Below are 13,574 nucleotides of genomic sequence, written 5' to 3' on the forward strand. Positions count from 1 at the left end.
ATGTCTTGTGTTTGTGCTAAGGCAAGTGCCAACCCTTATCTTTAACTGGTACCTTCTCCTTTACTTCTGCCTCCCCCTCCCCCCACATTGGCTTCTCCAGCTCATTTTGCCTGTCTGTGTATCTCCCTTCTCTTTCTGCCCCCCCCCCCCCAATTTTGCAAAGATGTCTTTTCTTGGAAACACTGCCTTTTTCACAGCTGGTTATTTATTTGTGTTAAATTAAGTGGCGTGATTGTCTTCCCATCTCTGAAACCATTTTATTTATGTTCAATAGCAGATATATTGTATGATGCAAAAGGAACCACAAAATTTCAGCTTTCATTCTGTTATCCAACAAGGAGTTAAAGTTAATGACATGGTGGGAATCAACCAGGATAAAAAAGGCCAAGTTTTTATTACTGTGGGGTCAGTTATTGGGGTCCTGAACCAAATTAGTATTTGGAGTCACTGTTTCATTCTTTTGTGATTGAGCAGCAAGAGAATAGGGGCAAAATATGAAGAAACTGCCTTGACTTGTTCTTGTGCAGTTCTTATTTAACCCATTTTTTGCCTGACCCACAGGTGTACACATTTGGTCCCTGTTGTGTATATGCAACGTTGGGAAGAAATAGCTTAATTGGTTTTCTCCATGATCTACTGGCTCAATAGCCTATCACAGGCGTCTCCAAACCCTGCCCCAGCGGCCAGATGTGGCTCATGGCCAGCCTCTATCCGGCCCATGGCCAGCCTCTTGTCCCCTGAAAGCCTCTGGCCCATTCAACTGAACACGACCAGAGCTGTGCTCTGGTTGTGTCTGGAGGGTGTTCTGAGGGCCAGAGAGGTTGAATGAATGAGCCCATTCATTCATTTATTCACTCATCTAAGTTCCATCTCGAATTTATTTATTTAAATTTTATGTTTAAATTTTTTTCTGGCCCTCAACACCAGATATTTGATGCGGCCCTCTGGCCAAAGAGTTTGGAGACCCCTGGCCTATCAGACTGTGACACGATCAATGGGATTTCTTCATTCTCCATTTTGTAGCAGTTTGGACTTCAGCTGCCAGCCAGAGCACTGAACTAGATGAGGAAGCTGGAGTCATTGTCTTCTATTTTAAGATGCTCAGTGCATAGCTAGAGAGTGCTTGATCAGTACGTTTTTGAATGAATAATCCACCAGGATTTCTCATCAATGTTTAGAACCAGCACTTCCAGGTTGTAGGGAGAGATGATCAAGGAGTGGTGATGATGGAACATATGGGAAAGGGGGTTCCTATAGAAAACACCATAAGACAGGCAACAGATTTCCTTTGTAATGGAAGCTAAGATTTTGTTTCATCTTAGTAGGAATCTAATAGGAGCTATTTGGAGCACTAAGATAGCAGACCTGTCTGTATTGCTATCAAATGTAACCTGGTTCTTTGGCATCTGGTGGCCTTCCCAACACCTGAACTTCCTTCCTGCCACCCCCATACCACCTCAGTGTACCCTATAGCTGGGATGTGTACCTGTGTCTGCAGCCAGGTACAGCAGCTCCCCATGTGCCTTGGTTTTTGTAGTTTAGCCTTCTGCCACAAAGTTCCTAGCCCTGCTGAATACTCTGGCTCTTCACAGGCCTCCTGGGAAAGAGGATTCAAGGCAGGAGAATGTAATGAATCCTGGCTGCTGAACTCTCTGTCCTGTAGGCAAGTTTTCTCCAGGAATTGCTTAGTAGAAGCAACTCCATGTACTATGCAATTGGCAGTTGCCTGCCCCTTCACAATCATCCTGTGATCAGCTTTATGACACTCTTATCTAGTTTCTCTTTGTGTCCCTAAACCTCTGGGTATAAGAACACCTGTTTCAGTTTCCTAGAAGTGAGCGCGTGTTTCTTACCTGACTTTGCATGTTTCAGATAGCACTCTTGCCTCTGAAGTCTTGACAAGGTCTAGTTGCTTTTTGCTTCCTTGGAGATGCAGTGACAGCATGAAGCTTGCCAGTGAGATTGTGACTCCTGATGGTCCCATGCATGGTATGCCAGATTGCGAAGTTCAAGGTGAATATGAGTTTTATTTGAACTTGAAGCCTGTGCAAGGCAAACTGTATGTGAGAAATGAAAGGAGAAGGAAGAAATAAGAGTTCCTCATGCAACCTATTTATTTACAGGACAAGTGAAAGCACTGCAGAAACACAAAATGATTGCTCTCTTTCTGCACCTTTATGTCTCAGAGTAACCTGTCTACATTCCTGATTCTGTTCAGGCTATAGTTAGCCTCTTGAAATCTGTGGCTTTGCGGAAGTCCTATAGTCCTGTTGGTCTCCAATTCTATGCCATGTTGAAGATCATATTGTACTGTCTCACCCTGGGAGCAAAAGGGTTTGGACTGTTGTATCCCAAAGGCATTATGGTAGCTATGCCGAGCTGCATAACTTATTCTTGCTTGTCAGATATTGGTTTGGATTCTCCACAGAGATGAACTTGAAAAGAAAAGCAGAGATTGACTTGCAGCAGAGGTGGTAGATTTTTGGGTTGCTGGGAATGAGGTGTTGCAATCAGCGATTGCATGACCCCCAGCAAGAATTGCTGTGAATAGCAATGGCAAAGGGAAGTGTAAGCCGGACTTCCTTTTTTGTTCGAGCTTTGAGCTGATGCTTCTGTTCCCATAGGGGCTAGAAACCTTTGAATAACCAATATTCTGTCAGTTGTTGCGTGCAATGTGCAGTATTTTTCCCGTGAAGTGTGCAGTTTGTGACCTTTTGAATTTTGAAACCTTCATGGTGAAAAGGAGGTAGGGTACTGTTGGTGAGTCTACCTGCCTGGATGAGCGCTGGAGCCTGAGAACAGATCCTGACACCCACTATCTAGAGAAGTGGCCCTGAACTGTGTCTACCTGAACGATCCACTTGGTGCTGCTCCTGATTCTCCTTTTATTGTGTTGTGCAGTGAGAAGCAAGACTCCTGCTGGTTTCCCCACACTACAACTGCCACCCTGCTGATTCTTTGCACTTTCCACAACCGTACATGTACATACCATTCTTTGGCATCTGTATACAATACATTTTCGTACACCTTCCTTTTATGCAGTGACTGTTGCTATGCAACAGCCCAGCTCGCTAGATGCTTAAGGCTCTAATAATGCAATCAGATAAAACCAACCTAAAAATACCCCTTGTCCAAGCCTCCCCTGGACAGCTAGGAGGAGTGGCTGGGGTGGAGCCAAAGGGCACCTAGGAAAAAGTTCCCAAACTGAATTGCCCTCTAAGTGGCTTTGTGTGTCTCGTCAGTTTCCTAGCAGGGAGCTGGGATTGGGTGGCTCAGTGCGTGGGAGCCTTCACTGGTCTTTCTGCTTCAGCCGGACTGGGGATTCCTTGCCTGATGTCTCTCCCTCTGCCGCCCACTTGGAAGAAGAGGCAGCTGATGCTTGGAGAGCCATTAGGTGCTGTCAAGCTGGACATTCGGAGTCTCGAGCCTCTCCACTATCCCTCCTTGTTCCTGATTCTAACTTGCTAGGCCCTCCCTGCCTCTCCAAAGCCAGTGTTGCCTGTCCACCATTGAAGGGCATTGTATCGACAGGGTGCCATCATGGGCACCGTCAGTGAGCTCTGTGCTTCCAGTTTCCAAGCTTTCCTCTTTCCCTCCACATTGGCAACCACAAAATCAGGTAAGTATTTTATTCTTTTCCTTTTCTCTGTCTAGGAACCTCTTGCTGGTGGCACAAAAATGTGGGACAGGCAAAGAGGGTGCAATGAATCATCTGTGCTTTACCTCTCTGATTCCCGGTGAATCAGAGCAGGCATGATTTTTGGTGTGCACCTCCAACCCAAGGGATCTGAGCCCTAACTTAGCTGCATTGATGCTTCACTCTTCCTGAGATTTGATACGCTACAGTTTAGCCAAAATATAACCTTGTCTCCTAAAGCGTATAAACTCAAAAGTGACTGAATTGCTTTGGGATGGGGAGCTGGGAAAGTCTATTCTACTGGTTACTTGGCTCAGGAGTGAGCATGACCTTCAGAATATGGATGGAAGGTGAGGTGAGCATTCATTATGGTTGCTACATTTGGATTATAGTAAGGAAGAAACCATTTCTGCTTTACACCCGTATCAGAATCTGTTTCACACTCAGATACAAGCTCTGGGCCACATTGCATCTGACTCTTCCCTTCAAGATGCTGCTAGTTATATCTCCCTGATGTGTGTGTATGTTTTGTAAAAGAACTGTGTTTGCTATCTTCACACAAAGCGGTGTGTTTGGTGTTCTTTTCTTCTTATGTTGGTGGAATGTTATGTTTTGAGCTAGCTCTTCTGAAGTGCATGAACAGATTTTCTTCTTGTTGAATAGATAGGAAGTCTAGCAGTGGGACTGTGGCTCTGACCTCTGCTTGATATCTCCAGGTAAAGTGTGTGCTATAATGGATCATGAACTTTGCCTGATGATTTGAAGTCTGCCTTGCAGTGTATGAGGGATGAGAAGGGATTATGTGAGAGCCTGGACCTTGCATCTTTGTCTTGTATCTTCAAGCTCAAATTCTGTATCTATTTTTAAAACTTATTAGCCACCTTACCATAGGAAGACTCTGGCCCAAATCTGGTAATCTTGACTGGGTTACCAATGTGAGGGGTGGCTGCCACCTTTGAGCTAATCAGAACTGTCTCTTTAACAGCAACATGATGGATAGAAGTTCAGCAGTTGTAAATGGAGAGTCTGTGACGGGCAGAGTTTCACCTGATGAATACCTGCCTTCTTGGTACACCGCTTTGGCCAGATAAAATGTTAACAATCTCAGTGTGAATACCTGAGAGAATGGACTTGAATGCTGCATGAACTTTCTTGCTGTGTGACTACCGGATGGGTGGAGAGTGCTGATTTGTCTGAGAGTTTGTCACTTTTTGGTGTGTGGGTGGAGGGGGAAGGGGGTGACAGGAGGTAGACTGATCTAGTACTAAAGCTTCTTTAAAAGTAAGAGGGTGTTATTTTGGGGGTAAATACAGATTTCCCTGCTGCTGTTGTAACCCTGAGCTCCTTTGTTCAGTTGCAAAACCCCAGACTCTGTTATGTCCTATCTTTCTGGTATGGAATATTGTGATGTATTGGTCCCAAGGAGCAAGATGGCCTTATTTATATTTCTTGTTCCCTAGCTAGGGAATTTAAAAATCTGCATGACAGTGCAATGCAGCTGTAAAGTAATGTAGAATCTTTTTCATTTCATTTCATTCACCTTTATTGGCATATGAGACATACAAACAAACAAAGTAGGAAATGAAATGAAATAATGTAGAATCTGATAGCTATTCTGGAATCCTTAGAACCTTATTTCTTCTTTTTTAAGAGAAGCAACTTTCCAGCCCCTAATAGTCATTGAGGAAAATGTGAAAACAAATAGAGGGTTTGTGCAAAAAGCTTGGAAACCAGAATTAGTCTGGATAATTGGGGTGGTGTGTGGCACTTCCACATTCTTTCCAGCACCGGAGTCCTTTTTTTTTCTGCCTCTACATATGTAGTGTTGCTGTGGTTTTTCGCAGCCTGATGTGTAAAGAAATTCCAAGTTTAAAAAAATCAAGATTGTACAACCCAAATAAAGTACAGTATACTGCAAACAGGCCTAGTTTGTTTTGGTCTTTGGATTTGGATTTTCTGTTCAAACTATGGGATTCAATTTGTCAAAACAAAACTTGACTTCCCTGATTTAGGAGCTGTCATCCTTGGATGAGAAACAGGCATTTTTTCGTGATTCTTAGGATGTAGCCTTTTATACAAAACGGAACAAGATGAAATATTGTACCCATGATTCAGGTGAGCTTTCAAGTGATGCAGAACTTTGCGAATTGCAAAGATTGATAAATTATGGGTCCAGAGAGTGTGAGATACTGTCAGCTTTTCACTCTGAATTATGAAGCATTCTGTGTAACTCAAAAGTACATGTACATCTCCAGAGAATAAGTCCAGTAAACTACCGTTTACAAACAGTTGAACCAACAGAGCAACAACAGTTTAAAATGCCCTGTTAACTCCAGCAGCAGTACATAACTGAGCAGTGGTGGGCAGGTGCCAGTCTTGTGCCAAATTGAGGAAGGACTTCTGTCATCTTTCCAATAGCTTGAAAAGAGGGCACAGCTGGAGTTTGTCTTGAACTATGTGGGGGGAACCTAAGAGGCTGGCTATGTTCTCAGCATCTCCACAGATGTTGGGGAGAGCCGTTTCCCAGATGGTCGCTTATTTCCATTGCCAACAGTCAAACAGAAGGGGATTCTGACTTGGCAGGATCTTGGGGAAATTGAAGCCAGATGGTGACCATGGAAACTGGTCTCCACTCTGCCCAACCAGGAAGTTCCAGGCAAAGGATGACTGAGGCTGTTGGGCCTCAGCTGTGCCTGAAGAGGAAAGAGAAAAATACACGAGGGTGCTTCTGTATGTGTGTTTGTGTTTTTCTCAGAAGTGGGGTTTTGGGAGCAAACTGCATTGATGTTTGAGGGCCTGGCAGACTTGGAGGTGAGGACCACTCCTGCAGCATCAGAGTTAACTTTCTCTGATGCAGTAGTGATAGATGTGTGTGCTATCAGGAAAACACAGGATGTGGTGGCAGCAGCGACAGCAGCTGAGGGGAAGACTTAGTTGTGGGGCACCTTGAACCCTGGCAACTTGTTGGGGCAGACAAATGCCTGCTCACATTATTATGCCTAGCATTTTTTATTTAAATTGCTTTAAGAATAACTTTCCCTAGCCATCTTCTCCCTAATGCCTCCTTTTTGCTCCTGGCCCCTGCTGCTCCTCGCCTCCAGTCTACAGAATTTTGCCTCCTGAGGGTCTTCTAAACAGCACAGCTATCAGACTCCTTTTTCTTCTGTTCTCCTTCTGTCCTAAATAGTGTCTAGGAAGTGAGAGGGGAAAAGGCAGACATGTATGTAACCCTAGCACATGGGTGCACCAGAAGGCTTATTCATTAACTTCTTTCTCTTTTTGATCTGTCTGCGGCAGCTTTTGAATGGCTCAGCAGCAGCATATAATTTCTCTGGCCCCTATTGGATTGCTAAGGATTACTGCACTAAGTTTTGAGAGACAATTTCCTACAAAGTGTATCTCTAAGCATTGAGGTTTGATATAAAGTTCTGGGCAGAGAGGAAGGGGTGATGGCACTCAGGGAGTGAATGATGGCAAAGAGGCACACGATGTCCCCTTCTTCTAAGGCTCATTGGGGAAAAAAATGACAAGCTTATAACAAGCCACATCATAACTGTTTGCTTGGCTTGCTACTGGCACTCTGTGGAACCAGAGATTGTCCCAGTGTGTACCAATACTCCTTGCTTGGTTTATGGTAGCTCTTGGGATGCTGATAGGGAAAGATCTGACACTGGACCAGCCAGAATTGCAGGGCAATTCAAGAGTGATTCACACGTGTGTGCCAGCATTGCTTTCAGGGCAAGGCATACCCTGAAGTACAGTTCTCATTTCTTATATTCAGTGAACTACCGACCCATGAATTCGGGCAATTCCCTTTTGCAGGCTAGACATTCAAAGGGGAGATGATTTGTTCTGGTGAACTCTTCCCTGTGTCTTAAGGGCAGGGTTTCTTCTCTATGCTGTCCTCTACAACAGTGTTTCTCAAACTGTGGGTTGGGACCCACTAGGTGGGTCGTGAGCCAATTTCAGGTGGGTCCCCTTTCATTTCAATATTTTATTTTTAATATATTAGACTTGATGCCACCATGTTATGTGACGGCATTTGGGGAAATGTTACAGAGCTGTATTTTTAATAAGCTACTATGTATATTCTTTTAACAATGGGACTTACTCTTAGGTAAGTGTAGGTAGGATTGCAGCCTAGGATTGTGAAAAATTTTCCTGCTTGGTGATGTCACTTTCGGTCATGACATCACTTCCAGTGGGTCATGACAGATTCTCATTCTAAAAAGTGGGTCCCAGTGCTCAGTGTGTGAGAACCACTGCTCTACAGGTTTTTGTAGATTAAAATTAATGCAGTGGCTCCTATTTGAACAATGTCTTTTTCTGACCACCAGAGAGCAGCAGAGGCCCAACTCTTTATGCTGCTTTTGCTGCCTGGGTACATCAGGATCCTGGATACTCTCTCAGGAAATGTCTCTTTAACACAGAACACTGCAGCACAGTGCACTTTGCAGGTATCTTGAGATACTCCACGTTCAGAAATGGTTAGTGGTGGAAGAGAGAGCTCGTTTTTGAAAATGCTTCACCCAACTACACCTCAGTGACTTGGATGTTGTCTGGACCATCCCCTTCTTGCCATGAGTGCATGTGCTCCTGGAGTTGGGCCTTTCAAGAGCAGTGAGGCTGCAAAGAGATCTGCTTGTTCTGTGGTGAAAATGCAGCACTTGTTCTTCTCTCGCCAGTGGAACTACTGTATTTAAGAGATTGCATAGAACGCCTGGTCACTCTAGTAACTGAGCCTCCTAACGGATATGGAAACATAGCAAGGACTCCTGAATGTTAAAATTCTGCTGGGAAAATTGCGACCCATCCATTCTGGGGACAAGGCTGGAGAAACAAGGGTTATTCTTCACAAGGGGAAGGAAGCAGGAATGATTTAGTCACTTAGAACATTTATGTCTTTTTTAGCAAACAATTACATTGTGTGACGAAATTTGAAAAATTTCGTGTTTATCTGAAAGTTTCAATGTTAATTTTGATGTAAGGATTTTTAAAATGCAGTTATTTTTGGCATAGCATCAATAGTTCAGTAAAATTTACACTATGCAGTTGGATGCACTATGCACTATGCAGTTGGACCAGATCAGACGGAAAGCTCTTCAACCTCTCCAGACTGAGAGCAAAGTCTCAGAGCAGAGAGAGAGCAGACTGAGAGCAAAGTCCAAAGTCCTGCTGAAATGTCTGTGTGACTTCCTCTTTGCCGACGATGCAGCTGTCACCGCCCACTCTGCCAAAGATCTCCAGCAGCTCATGGATCGTTTTAGCAAGGCCTGCCAAGATTTTGGACTGACGATCAGCCTGAAGAAAACACAGGTCATGGTTCAGGATGTGGACTCACCTCCCTGCATTGCAATCTCTGAGCATGAACTGGAGGTTGTCCATGACTTTGTGTACCTTGGCTTAATGATCTCTGACACTCTTTCTCTTGATACCGAGCTAAACAAACGCATCGGTACAGCAGCTACCACGTTTTCCAGACTCACAAAGAGAGTCTGGTTCAACAAGAAGCTGACGGAACATACCAAGATCCAGGTCTACAGAGCTTGTGTCCTGAGTACACTTCTGTACTGCAGCGAGTCATGGACTCTTTGCTCACAACAGGAGAGGAAACTGAACGCTTTCCACATGCGCTGCCTCTGACGCATTCTCGGCATCACCTGGCAGGACAAAGTTCCAAACAACACAGTCCTAGAACGAGCTGGAATCCCTAGCATGTATGCACTGCTGAAACAGACGCCTGCGTTGGCTTGGTCATGTTGTGAGAATGGATGATAGCCGGATTCCAAAGGATCTCCTCTATGGAGAACTCGTGCAAGGAAAGCGCCCTACAGGTAGACCACAGCTGCGATACAAGGACATCTGCAAGAGGGATCTGAAGGCCTTAGGAGTGGACCTCAACAAGTGAGAAACCCTGGCCTCTGAGCGGCCCGCTTGGAGGCAGGCTGTGCAGCATGGCCTTTCCCAGTTTGAAGAGACACTTTGCCAACAGACTGAGGCAAAGAGGCAAAGAAGGAAGGCCCATAGCCAGGGAGACAGACCAGGGACAGACTGCACTTGCTCCCGGTGTGGAAGGGATTGTCACTCCCGGATTGGCCTTTTCAGCCACACTAGACGCTGTTCCAGAACCACCATTCAGAGCGCGATACCATAGGCTTTCGAGACTGAAGGTTGCCAACATAGTTGGATAATATGACATGTAACAATGCATTAGGCAACAGGATAGATCAGCCATTTTCAACCACTGTGCTATGGCACACTGGTGTGCCGCAAGTGGTCCATAGGTGTGCCACAGGAATTTGATGGCAGGTCATTTATCAGTGACAGTCAGGCCAATAGGGATGTGAGGTCCCCACTGGCAGCATGGTGTGCCTTGGCAATTATCAAAAACCTGATGGTGTGCCTTGACAGTTTTAGTGCCTTGTCAGCGTACCATGAAATGAAAAAGGTTGAAAATCGCCGTGATAGATAAAACACAAAATCTAAGATTAAGTTTTGATACAAAAAATTAAGATTACTGTTGGAATCAGCACCTCTGAATTGTGTAAGAAACACTAAAAAGTCAAGCTAACACTATGTAACACAAAAATTGTTTTATCAGTGGTTTACGTAGCAAAGGTATAAGAAACAGGTTTCTTCTCTCAAAAGGGTACTCCCTCTGAATATGGGTATGGACATGGCTGGCAAGGGAGAAGCAGCTTGCTTGCTGATGAGCTGGTGGTGTACAGGAGCCAGTTCCTTGACTGAGCTGCATGCTCAGTGATCTCCTCCAGAAATCTTCCGTCACCCATCGGGATGGAAGGTAATTCTGCACATCATTTGATTCCAAGTCAGTTTGCTCCAGGGTGTTCCCTGAAATCCCAGCAGAGTCCAGCCAGCAGCACAAGTTTCCAGAAAGGGTCTAGGCTGAGACTGATACACAGAAAGGGAGATTAATGTGTTAGAAGTGGAATTGATCGGCTTCTCAGTTTCCAGGGGCCCTGAAGGGAGGCGTAAGAGGCCCTGATGCATGCTGGGAGGTGGTGGTGAATGACAGGGTGAACAGGGCCTAGCTGCATGTGTTTGACCCCTCCTTTGAGCCTTCACGGCCCTCTGCACAAACAGGATACACCCAAGCTGACTTGGCCATTCTCTTCCTCCCTGCTGCTTCAGTTCTCCAGCATTGCAGAACAACATTCCTTCCCAACTGTCTTTAAAACTGTGGTATATTTAGAGCTTGTTGCTTGCACAGCAAAATGTTTTGAGGATTTCTGGATCTTTCAGGTCTCATAATGGATAGTGGATTTTCACACATATTTTAATACTCTTGAAAGTTTTACATATCATCTTTCTGCTTTCAAAAAGGCAACCAAAGCGGCACTCAAAATTAAATTAGTAAACAGCTGTATAAGGAGTACCAGTTAAGGCAGCACTTTACTTGTAGTGTGTAGGACCAACCCTCTCTTTGCTGCCAGGTTTGTGGGGGTGCTTTCAGCTCCTGGGAAGCTTATTTTGCTGCTACCCCCACCTTAACACGTTCCCTGGCAGCTTACAGCTCCACCCAGCAAGAGGTAGTGTCACTCTGGCCTCAAGAGCATGAGGGGTTAACGGCCCTGAGAAGCGGTGAGGGATCAGAACAGGAACAGGGCGTTGCTGGTTATCTCAGCTGCCGTCAGGGCTGTAATGACGCCTATCCGTCCCAGGCAAGGCAAGGGCCGCCCACCTGAGTCATTCTAGGAAGCAGCAGCCAGACAGCAAGCTAGACACAGGTGTCTGCCCAGTCAAGCTGAACTTGTCTGGAAACGGACCTTGGCAGTGGTCTTCCACCCCTTCCTGCCACTGGCAGCATGGTGCTCAGGATGGAGAACGGTGAGCACGTGTGGTGGGGATCTCTCGTGCTCTGTCTTTGGGTGGCTGGGTGAACTGCTTGGCAGGAGGATCCCCCAGAGTAACCAGGTTATGGGGAACCCAAATCTAGCCTGGCATTGTACGGAAGTGTAAGCCTTTCTGAAAGTGGCCCTGTGTATTCTGTAGCAGCTGCCAGCAAAGCTCTGCTACATTGTCCATCTGAAGAGAGCCTTGGGGCCTTGAGACAGACGCACGTCTCATGGAGTCTTCCTCTCCCCATTGTGCCTTGGTGGGGAGAGGAGACTGCCCTTTTGAAAACCTGTACTGAACATGAGTGAAACCATTAAAGTAGGTAGACCTACTTCTGCAGAGCAGAGGCATGGAGGCTTGAGGGAGAGGGCTCCTGAGTGAATGCAAGTGCCCTATTCCTGCTATGTGGGAGAGGCCAAGACTCGCTGCACTTGAAAAGCAAGAGGTTTCTGTTGGCAGCTCTCTAGCTGCATGCTCAAGCGTGTCTCTGGTGCAAGATACTGCCTGCCCACTCACTTTCCACCTCAGCCCCAGGGCACCAAGGTGTCTGCTGGGAAAGGAACACATGGGTTAAGGAGGCAGCATACTTCTGTTGGACTTCTGTTTCCTCCATGCCACAGCTTATGTGCAATGGGTGGTGTTACGGCTTTCCTTGAGTCACTGCACGTGGCTACTGAGATGAACAGGCAGGAACTAGTGTCGTTTGCTGGCAATTCCTAGACCTGTTGGAACAGGGGAAAATAACTTGAGCTTTGGAAATAGATATGTTTCCCAGCCTGGAGCTGCACGGAGTTCTGACATAAACCCCTGCAAAAGTCTGAAGATCCATTGGCCTGGCCATGGGCTTTTTGCCTTGCTCTTGGAGCAGTGCTATCAGTCTGTCACAGCCTTGATCTTGTGGCTTCCTTTCTGTTCCAGATACTCTCCCTTGAGTCTTTCAGTTAGCTTTTTTGACAGCATCATATAAGAACTTTTCTGACAGTATGCTACTGCTCTAAAATAGACCCTTTGAGTTCTCCAAGGGTAGTTTGTTTACTTGGCAGGGACGTCAAAGCTTGACTAGTTTAATGAGATTTGCCTCTCTGCCCACTGTAATGGTTTCTGAAGATAGGGCTGTTTCTTCATACTCCTACCTTTACTGCAGTTCAGACCAGTGTTTCTCAACCAGTGGTATGGGTACTACCAGTTGTACTTGAGGTGGTGTCTGGTGGTACTTGCGGGACCCCTAAACATATGCCACCTGGCAGCGAGACCAGTAATGTGACACAACAAACAGTGGTAGGAGGCTCCAAAGCCTGCTTTTCCACTTAGAAAAACCTACCCATCCACCCTGAGCCTCTTACTGGTGTTTGTCGCGTTGCATCTGGCCTCCCAACCCAGAAGAAACTGGCAATGATGTCATCGCCAGCTACGTCCGGTGGTACTTCGAATAGGTTGACCTTGTGAAGTGGTACAGCGGAGGACAACTGTTGAGAAACACTGGCTTAGATTGAATCTAGAACCTGCAGTATTTACCTCTGGGTCTCAGCTTGCTCTGCCAAATCAATCCACATTGAGTAGCCACATGTCTCTCTTTGCATGTCTGCTTGGAATTGGGAAAAGACTTTTTGTCTGCCTGTGTAGGCAATATGGGGCTAGTCTTATTTGTTGGCATAGTCTCCTTCATTATTGCATCTTGGCATCCGTTTCCTCTTGGAATGGGATGCTTTTCCAAAGGGTACAGTAGTACCCTTTTCACACACCCTGAAACTGACATGATTGGACTGTGTATGTTCATCTTCTGTAGATGGTCCTAGATTCTGCAGACGGCAGCTCATGCATTATCATCTGTGCTTCTTTTGTTTCCTCTGTAATGAATGGTGCAGTTTGATCCTTAGTGGCTTGAGGATTTGCCAGAGTATGTGGGGATTGATGGTTCCATTGAATCAAGGCACTGGAGAGTAACTAGTTTGCTTCAGTTCATCCACCCTTAAAACAAGCCAATGTGAATAATTTTTACTTGGGCTATCTTAGAATGGATCATTGTTGGTTACAAAGTATATTAAAGCTTTCACAGGCACCCTAACTTGCACTGTAAGCT

The 13,574-nt window shown here is 45.6% G+C and overlaps 1 protein-coding gene across 3 annotated transcripts in view; it reads left to right on the forward strand.

The window, feature by feature from the left end:
• The window catches only part of CYTH1 (cytohesin 1), a 56,835-nt gene that overhangs the window by 12,655 nt on the left and 30,606 nt on the right, over window positions 1–13,574 (forward strand). The window contains exon 1 of one of the 3 annotated variants that reach the window (XM_066613672.1): window positions 3,229–3,619. The exons of 1 other annotated variant lie outside the window; for it this stretch is intronic. In XM_066613672.1, coding sequence (XP_066469769.1) covers window positions 3,541–3,619 — 79 coding nt within the window. In that variant the 5' untranslated portion in view covers window positions 3,229–3,540. Of the gene's footprint in view, window positions 1–3,228; window positions 3,620–11,364; window positions 11,486–13,574 lie in introns of those variants that run through there. One more of the 3 variants, XM_066613675.1, reaches the window with a different exon arrangement.

This window comes from Tiliqua scincoides, chromosome 2, assembly GCF_035046505.1.
Source record: "Tiliqua scincoides isolate rTilSci1 chromosome 2, rTilSci1.hap2, whole genome shotgun sequence".
NCBI lineage: Eukaryota > Metazoa > Chordata > Lepidosauria > Squamata > Scincidae > Tiliqua > Tiliqua scincoides.